The sequence below is a fragment of the Arachis duranensis genome, chromosome 10, assembly GCF_000817695.3.
Source record: "Arachis duranensis cultivar V14167 chromosome 10, aradu.V14167.gnm2.J7QH, whole genome shotgun sequence".
NCBI lineage: Eukaryota > Viridiplantae > Streptophyta > Magnoliopsida > Fabales > Fabaceae > Arachis > Arachis duranensis.
This window is the reverse complement of record NC_029781.3, coordinates 103,766,448-103,776,293: the sequence shown is the minus strand read 5'-3', so window position 1 is coordinate 103,776,293 and position 9,846 is coordinate 103,766,448. Positions and strand designations below refer to the sequence as shown.

Genomic DNA, 9,846 nt, shown 5'->3' with positions numbered 1-9,846 from the left:
TTTTTTATGCAATTATATTAAATGTATATAAAATTAGTTATTAATATAAAATATATATTATAAATAAATTGAATAATATATATCTTTATATATAAATATATAATAATTAATTTTAATAATTAATTTTAGTGTACAAGTATAATAATATTTTTAAAAGTAAATACATATAGCTATAAAAAGATATTTGAGACATTATCCTCAGAAGCAATCTCCTAGATTTATGTTCTACAAACGCATAGATAGCCCAACAATTTCACAACCTCTAGATTTGTCCATGAAAACACAATTATGTCAAATCTCATAGTTTGGTTGCCCTTTTGTAAAACAAGAACATTTTCGAGGAGTTAATGGCCGAACAACAAACAATCATAGCCTAAAGATTTTTTTTTTATTCTCACGACGGTATTTTTCAGTTTGAGAGGTCAATAGCTAATATATTATGAATCAGAACTTTATTATTTACGAATTTAATATTGGCCAATAAATTATTACATGTACAAATCAAAATTCAAATCCTCTAACACACGAACAAATGAACTAATTACTTGACCAACTCAAATTAATTTGGTATAACCTAAAGATAATTAGCTATCGTTACACTAAAAATGTCTGATTAATTTAGCCCATGATAGAAAAATTAAACTGGGGAATCTACGTCCATAAAATTTAATTAATTGAGAGATATTAAGTTTTTGGAGAGATTAAATTGAATTTTAGATCTTAAAATCACGAGCTATCTATTAAACTGCAAAAGCAACACCTGACAATTAATTACATACATAAATAATCTATTAACTAAATCAGTGACTAAATAATCAAATTTGGTTGACGATAATAAAACTAAATACATTTAAAATTTAGAAACCAAATTTATTATCAAGTTAAACTTCATGTACCAAAATAAGCGTTAACTCTTAATTAAATCACAAATATAATTAAGTGATTGTTTGCATACATATTGTAAACATACATAGAATAAAGTAGGGGTGCAAAGACTCGGTCCGGTCCGAAGGTTTGGCTCGGTTCCGAATACTTTAGGGGCTAATTTAGTGTGATTTTATCGGGTTTAAGGTCGGTAAGGGTCTCAAATATAGACCCGGTCATTGTTTTCGGGTCGGGTCTGCGTCATAGCTTGGGTCACTCGAAGTCGGCCCGGTCATCATACACGATTAATATTTTGTGTTATTAGTGATGGATCATGATTATTTTTATGTTGAATTTAAGTATTGTAAACCTTAATATTTTGTGTTATTAGTCATTATAAGACTATAAGTTAATGTTTTATGTTTAGAAGGCATAAGACTTTAGACTAATACATAATATTGTATTATTTGTATTGATTTAAATATTTGGTATTATTAGACAATATTAGTATTGATTGTGGTTTTGCTTTAGTATTGATTGTAGTTATGCTTTAATTTTAAAGAAGAATTGGTTCTTGTTATATTTTTCTAAGTGAATTTTACCATGTTAAATAATGGTTGGAGTCTTGAAAATTTGGATATTTTTACATGCTAGCTTACAAAAAAGTATCAACGTAATATAATGTTAACGACTCGATTTTCACCTGATATAATTGTGGCAAAAAAATGTATTAGTTTTATTAAGTCTAGGGTCAAATTTAGGTCTAATAAATAAACCCAATATATATTTTAAGTCGGGTTTAGATTTTATCAAACCCAACTTCACCCGGCCATGTACCCCTTGAATAAAGAGGGTAAGAGAAAATAAATATGTGGGTTTTTTTCCCTCTTCTGTAATAAAAACACCTCTGTGTTCTATGCATTGATTTGTTTGAATATATATGAATGTGAATGATTCACATATAATTATATATATCTCTATTATTAATTCATAAATAGTTTAAATAGAAAAATATCAATTCCTAAAATTTTCAATCCAGTTGGAAAGAAAATAAAAACTTTCTATAATATCAAGTGATTATTATTTAAGTAACGTGGGACCCAAGAAATCTCATATCTTGTGATGACACCAATGGTGGGTCCCAAAATTTTAATGAACGAAATTTAACACCTCGTGAACTTAGATAAGTGGTCCCCATTCCCAAAATTCAAAAAATTACTAATTTGTGTCCTAAAAATATAAATTAAATATATCATAAAATATAAAAATTAATTTTTTTATATTAAAAATATTAAAAAAATTTATTATTATACTTTTAAAATATATTCTTAAAACACAAATTAATTAAATCTAATTAAAAATTCAGATTTTGTAACAACCTGTTTACTTCTCGCTACCACCAAGATTATGACACCAGTTCATTCATACTTTTTTTTTCTTAAATTCTAGAAGCAAACCAACTTGGCAATTTGTTACCGTTTTGTCTTATTTACTTATTTATTTATTTTTGTAATTATTTAACAACTTCCAGGGTTTATATAATGGAAATATCCACGAAACCCAGCAATAAACTAATTTATGGTTGGTGGTTATTGCTTCTGACGGCTCCTTCTTTTTTTTTTTTTCTTCTTTGACTAGACACATTCCAGACAAGAAAATGCTTTGAAAATTAGAATCCCAAACTAAAATTTATTTAAAAAATTCTCTGCCGTCAATTCATGATTACAAGTTGTTGTTTAATCAATTCCAAATTTTCAATTACTAAATAGTAAATAGTAAATACCCTATTAAAACAAGTTTAATTTTAATATTATATTCTAAAAATTTAATATAATTATTTAATTAATTTATGTATTTAAATAATTATTTTTATTAATATGATAATATATGATTAATTATTTATGTAAATTTTTTTATGACCTTAGACTTATATAGATAAAACAAATTTATGTAAAGAGTTTAATTAATACATTAAAATTATAAATGAAGAAAATTTGTTTTATTAAAAAACATAAAATTTAAATGTTTAGCTGAACTCTATTTATAAAAAATGAAAAATTTCAAAATCTCATTTATTTTTCCAATAAAAACGTTTCTATTTTCAAGAATGATAAAAAAGAAATTTAAAATACTAGTTAGCAAAATTCTAGAAAAAAAGGAAAAAAAAAGTTTACGTTTTGAGGTCATTGACTCAACGGTCAACGCTTCTTCAAGGCGTGGTTAAGTTCACGTTTTGCAGTGTTCCACGTTTAATCAAAACCTTTTGTTTCAGAATCTGAGTGGTGAAATGCGGAAACTTTCATTTCAGATAAGATTCATAAGCTAAGGTTTGAGGCAAACACTTCATTGCTTTTCATTCTTTTTTTTTTTTTTGTCATTCAAGGTTTCAACTTAGCAGTAGCTGTTTGTTTTGATAGGTTAGTTCAGAATCTTCTTCAATTTCTTTGTACTCTGTGTTCTTAACATGATTGTTGGATCTTAATAGTTTTCATTTCCCCATAGAAATTATGAATTATGTGTAACGTGTGGCTTCATTGATTTCGGCTTGAATTGAAAACAGTGGTAATTGGATATTCCCTGCATTCCAAGGGAGAAAAAGAAGAATTTTTCATTTTTAGGGTAAATCACCAATTTAATATCTAAACTATTGTGATATTGACAATTTAGTCCAAAAAGAAAGAAACAAGCCATGACTCCTCCTTAAAGATACATACTATCTGATAAAATGCTCCAGAATATAAGCTAAGTAGAAGAAGAAAGGGAATTTTGTCAAATGTTTTTCATATTTGGAAGACCATCCTTGTATTTCTTTCTTTCGATGGCGAAATCTTCGGCGGATTATTCTTTTAGGAGCTAAAATTGGTTGTTTACTCTTTTGATTATTTGAATTTGGAGCTTAAAATGTGCTATATATCCAGGTCCTTGGTCCCTTGTTCATTGATGAGGTTTTTTGTAACAATGAATAGGGTTGTTTGAAAAGTTGGTGTTGCAATTTCTGAAAGTTAGCTTGAACTTTTGTTTGTTTATTTTTATCTTTTTTAATATTACAATTCTGAGCATCCTTTTTCTTAGAGGCTTCCACTAAATTAATTTCTTCTATTCTGGTTAAGCATTCAAATTTGTGTTTTTATTTCCAGAGAATTCATTGTCTTTGACGTTGGTAACACAATATGGAAAGCATTCAAGATAAGGCAGATGAAAATAGTATATCTGAGCATTCGCCTTCATCCGTTGTTGCTCTAGCAATTAAGGGTAACAAGAAAAGCAAATTTGTGGTACAGTGGGCACTGAATAAGTTTGTCCCTGAGGGTATGATTGTCTTCAAGCTGATACACGTCCATCCCGGTATAAAAGGAGTTCCAACACCAAGTAATATATGTGCTTCCTGTTTTCGTTGTATTCTAGAATTACGAAACAATTTTATGCTTTCAAACTTTCCAAATATTTTCAATGTAAATATCAAATATGGATTATGAGTATTGATCAGACGGGACACCATATGGCAATTAGTCTGATCCATACGGCTAATTCTACCTAGTTGGATAAGGCTTTACTGTCTTTATATTTTCTTATTATGTTAAGATACTTCTAATCAATGATATTGATAACACTATGACTTACAACTTTGTCCTGAGGAACAAGTTCATGGAGTTTTTATCTCTGAATTTAGGCCATCTTTATATATGCATCACTTTTGCTGAATTCTAGTGTATGTGTATCCTCTGAAAAGCTGCAAGGATTTGATCTGTTGGTTAAATGTTCAATGAGTGTTCTTGTTAGTAGTCTTGCTTTGTGCCTCACGAGAATTCTACACTTGAATTGCTTTTCACTAACATGATAAAATGATGAAAACATATTTTGGCCCTGTATCTTAATCTCATCATCTTTTTCTACTACTAAAGATATCAACTGGAAGCAGTAACTAACATATTTTTTTTTATTGAATACAAAAAAGAGTAACTTATGTGACCTTCTCTATTGTTTCACATGTGATGAGTTGCTAATGCATAGTTGGTTCTTGTTTTTTTGAACTTCCAGTGGGAAATGTGATTCCTATTTCACAAGTGCGTACCGATGTAGCAAACGCTTTCAGAAAGGAAGTGGAGTGGCAGACAAATCAAAAGCTTCTACCTTTCAAAAGAATGTGTGAGCAGAGAAAGGTAAGAAATTAGTTCATAGAGATTAACTAGAATGATGAATTCAAAATTGGTTCTATATTTCTTATACCGTTGATCCAGGTCCATGCAGATATCGTGGTGATTGAATCAGATGACGTGGCAAGTGCAGTAGCAGAGGAAGTAGCTAAGGGTGCTATAACCAAACTCGTCGTTGGAGCATCATCTCGTAGCATATTTACCAGGTATTTATTCAAACAATTAATGTATTATGCAATAGTTGTTAATCACTCTGTTGAATTATGAAAACAAGGTACTTCACCAGTTGAAACAAAATCAATCAACCTTCTCATTTTTTTTCATTATTCACTAACCAAATAACTAGTTAAACCAAATGTGATATGGCCTTTTGTAAAAGGAAGCATTAAGCAAAAATGATACTTTTGTCATTTTTTAACTATTGCATTGCAAATATCATGTAGTATTTGATTCTCAAGAAAACCAGTCATTTGAAAATCTTAAGCTGTCACAAGTGCTTTGCAATGATCAAATTTGCATATATAATTTCCCCTTCATTTGAAAGTAGTTTTGGTTTGAAACACGGAGAAATAAGATGTCTATCTTTACCTAGTCTCTCTGTCTCTTTTTCTCCGTCTGATCATAACCTTCCTTTTACTGAAATATTGCTTTCAGTAAACATAAGGGTATATCTGCAAAAATCTCAGTATGCACTCCAAGATTTTGTACAGTCTATGCTACATCGAAAGGAAAACTGTCCATACGACCATCAGACATACAAGTTGATGATAGCATTATCGATGACACTAGTGGAACCAGTTTTTCCTCCAGCAGCTCATCAAATTACACTTCAACCTCTCAGACAGGTATAGTAGTAAGTTGCATTGTTGTATCAGCAGAATATCATGTACAAAGTAAGTAATATGTTAAATTTAAGTAAGAGCCTAAAAGATTATGACAATTCAGTTAAGTCCTTTAAAGTAGTAATTTGAGCTTCTTGGAAGGTAAGTTAACCAAATACTTTGTAAAAAGCTTTGCATCTAAATTAAAATGGATTTTTTGTAGTCATTAGATGTGAATAATTGTTAAATGTTTGGACTTAAATAAACGAAAAATTTTGAAGGGAACAAAATCGAGATTTACTATATTTTAACAAAGAGAATATATATATAACTGGTCCAATTTTACTTCCCTGTAGCAAAAATACTTACCTTTTCTTGGATGTATACAGACACTGGCTCGCTTGCATCATATGCTCCTTCGCATTCATCTTCCTTAACTACACAGCGATTCCAAGCTCTTTCAAGTATAAATCAGACATTATTGAAGACAAGTACTGGTTTAATTGAAACTAATCATTCTAGAGGTCGATCTCTAGATTTTGGGAGAGAGAACATTACTTCAACTTATTCCAGAAACTCTGATATTGATTATGCTTTGAATCGTTCCTCTAGTTACAAAAGCGTTATATCTGATACCGAATCTTTGAATTTTGATCAAAATTCTGCCAAGGAGGAACCATTAGCAATTGAACATCCTTCACCTAATAGGCAGGTAATCAAAATTTTAATACTTTAACTTGAGGAAATCTCACTTCTTGTATTATTTCCAACTCATACTTAAGTGACAGTACCTTCTTGATTAGCACTATCAGATATATGTTTAGTTTGAACAAAAACTAGGAGCAAATAATTCACATAGTATGTGGTTCTCATGTTATCGTTAGACTCCCGGCAACTACAATCTGACTAGAATTATAGTCCTTGTGCATATCATATTTCATGCATATGCAAATCTGTTTGCTCTTTCGTCAAATATGTGCTCAGCTGCTCAAGGCCCTTATGCTGCATATGAGAATACTTTATACTTTTGTAGTTGTTGCTTCAGCAAAATCCTTTTGCAAGTGATTTTTTTTTGCGGTCATTTATCAGGAAAATGTTAACCTTGAGCTGGAAAAGTTGAGAATTGAACTAAGACACGCCCAAGGAATGCATGCAGTAGCTCAAAGCGAAAGCATAGATGCATCACGAAAGGTAATATCTATTAGCTTGTTTATGGAAACCCAGACCCTCTCATGGCTCCGGTTCTTTCTTGAAATCAAATTCTTTCGACTACTATTATCAAGTGGACTAACTAATATCCTTTATTGCTCTGAACAGTTGAATGACCTCAGCAAGAGGCGATCAGAAGAATCCATGAAACTGCTGAAAGAGAAGCTGCAGAAAGAAAAGAAGCAGAGTTGAAGGCTATCCGTGCGGCTAAAGATAAAGAAAAGCTGGAGGATGCTATTACTGGTTCCACGCCGTTGTACCGAAAGTTTGCTTGGGATGAAATAGTGTCCGCTACCTCATCATTCTCTGAAGATTTGAAAATTGGAATGGGAGCATATGGAAAGGTGTACAAGTGCAGTTTGTATCATACAACTGTTGCTGTTAAAGTTCTTCACCCTAATAGGGGCCACAATAGCAAGCAATTCCAGCAAGAGGTATGGAAACTATACATATAATGGTTATGCAAAATAATTTTCATTGTAGAAAGTTTTCACTCTTATCATTCAAAAGAAGCAAAATACAAACTATATAGCCAGAGAAGAAAGAACAGAGATGAACTCTTCTATGTCTAAACTACTCTCAAACAGAATCTTGTCATATCCTTTGTTAAGTAACAAATCCTACCTTCATACCAGAATTTAAAAACCAAAAAGAAATTTATCCCAACAGCTAGATGTCTTTCAAAACTTCCCATCAAGTGGGTATATGCACAACTTGCTTTTTAAAGTGTTAAATTTTCAAACACCGATCTAGGTCCCTACATTTTCGCTAATTGCTTGTATCCCCTTAGAAGAATTTGGTTCTGTTCCTTTCAAACACTGAAATTGAGATTCCTGTAGTTGTAAAGCAATCAATGAGTCCAAAAGTGAAAAATGCTTCTTTCAATGATTTTAAACTCATAAACTTAGATAATATGCATTTAAAAAGGAAAGCAAATCTGCAACAAGAAAATGAAAGGAGAAAAACTGGAAAATCAATAATAGAGAGTGGATAGATAAGATAATCCTAATATCTGCATAACTGTCAACATAATCATGAATAATTATAATAACAATAGTCAAAGAAATAGAACATCAAATAATGAGTATGAATTAGATTTAACCTCACAACAGCACTAATATATGTCTTCCCTATGTTTCCAGCTTGAGATACTTAGCAGAACTCGTCATCCAAACTTGCTTCTTCTTCTTGGTGCATGTCCTGAGCATGGATGCCTTGTGTATGAATATATGGAGAATGGTAACTTGGACGATAGATTACTCCGGAAAAACAATGCCACCCCTATTCCATGGTTTGAGAGGTATCGAATAGCATGGGAAGTTGCATCAGCTCTATCCTTTCTTCACAGTTCAAAGCCAAAACCAATCATCCATCGTGATTTGAAGCCAGCGAACATCCTTCTTGGTCGTAACCTTGTCAGCAAGATTGGTGATATTGGCCTTTCGACAATGCTTCAGTCAGATAATTTATCCACCATGTACAAGGACACTGAGCCTGTTGGGACACTCTGCTACATAGACCCTGAGTATCAAAGAAATGGATTGATATCACCAAAATCAGATGTTTATGCTTTGGGAATAGTTATATTACAGTTATTGACTGCAAAACCAGCCATAGGAATTACTCATGTGGTTGAAACAGCAATTGGTGCCGGGAAGTTGACGGATATATTGGATCCAGAGGCAGGAAGTTGGCCATTTCAAGAGACATTAGAATTAGCTCAATTAGGACTGAGCTGTGCTGAACTTCGGCGAATAGACCGGCCTGATTTGAAAGATCAAGTTCTTCCTACACTAGAGAGATTGAAAGAAATTGCTGATAGGACTCAACAATCTCCTTCAATAGTATTTGTTAGATCCAGACCTCCCAATCACTTTATCTGTCCAATACTTCAGGTAGTTTTAAGTACATCATAATGATAGCATTCGATTTATTTTAATTGATTCAGATCCTTCCACTCTTGTATTACTTCTATAAATAAAATTTTTTTATTAAGGAGTTAGCTGCATGATCTTACCTCTGCATGACTTTTTCAACCATCATGTCAATTTTCAAAATGTGTTTCATTTCATGCAGGACGTGATGGATGATCCTTGTGTTGCTGCGGATGGATATTCGTATGATCGTAAAGCAATTGAAAAGTGGTTTCAAGAGAATGACAAATCACCAATGACAAATATGGCCTTACCACACAAGCATCTAATTCCTAATTACACTCTCCTGTCAGCAATTATGGAATGGAAGTCTCAATAGCAGCATTATCTTTCTCATTGTTAGTATTCAATTCATTTGTTTCTCTTGTGTAGCTTGCATAAAAAGGTTCTTGTATGATATGTGACGAGTCTTAGATGCAAATTGTTTGTCTACCACCCAAAGCTTGCTATTTGGTTAATTTAGGGAGCATTATTTGCACGTGGCACTCGAACTTATGTGTAATCGGCTTTTCTCTGGCAAAAGAAGTAGCAAATGATTATCTGTAAGGGAAGGAACCTTAACTCAACAACCAAGAGATGGTGGAAGAAATATGCTCTATGCTGTGAACATTAAAGGGCAGTAGCTAGGATGATAGGATGATAGGAAGATTTTCAGTATATTCTCTCTTTTTGTACATCTTGAATGTAGTTGATCTATTCTTCACTTCTTTTTGGTATTTATTCTTGCTGTGATAACTTGTATTACATCTAAGAAGTCTAACTCATGGATCATGATTTTGAGGAAATATTTATCTACCATGGGCGAGTTTTCCAGTTGGATCATCCGGTCTTTTTTTTCAGAGTTAATTGAGGTGACATTTGTAA

At 31.8% G+C, this 9,846-nt stretch overlaps 1 protein-coding gene across 1 annotated transcript; it reads left to right on the top strand.

The window, feature by feature from the left end:
• Positions 1–3,014: 3,014 nt before the first annotated feature.
• On the top strand, positions 3,015–9,846 carry LOC107471944 (U-box domain-containing protein 35). The gene is given in 11 exon segments (XM_021132465.2): positions 3,015–3,191; positions 4,002–4,209; positions 4,903–5,024; positions 5,103–5,224; positions 5,673–5,863; positions 6,229–6,551; positions 6,929–7,030; positions 7,157–7,196; positions 7,199–7,482; positions 8,191–8,943; positions 9,125–9,846. Coding segments are annotated over 10 exon segments (2,289 nt in total). The 5' UTR covers positions 3,015–3,191; positions 4,002–4,034; the 3' UTR covers positions 9,302–9,846.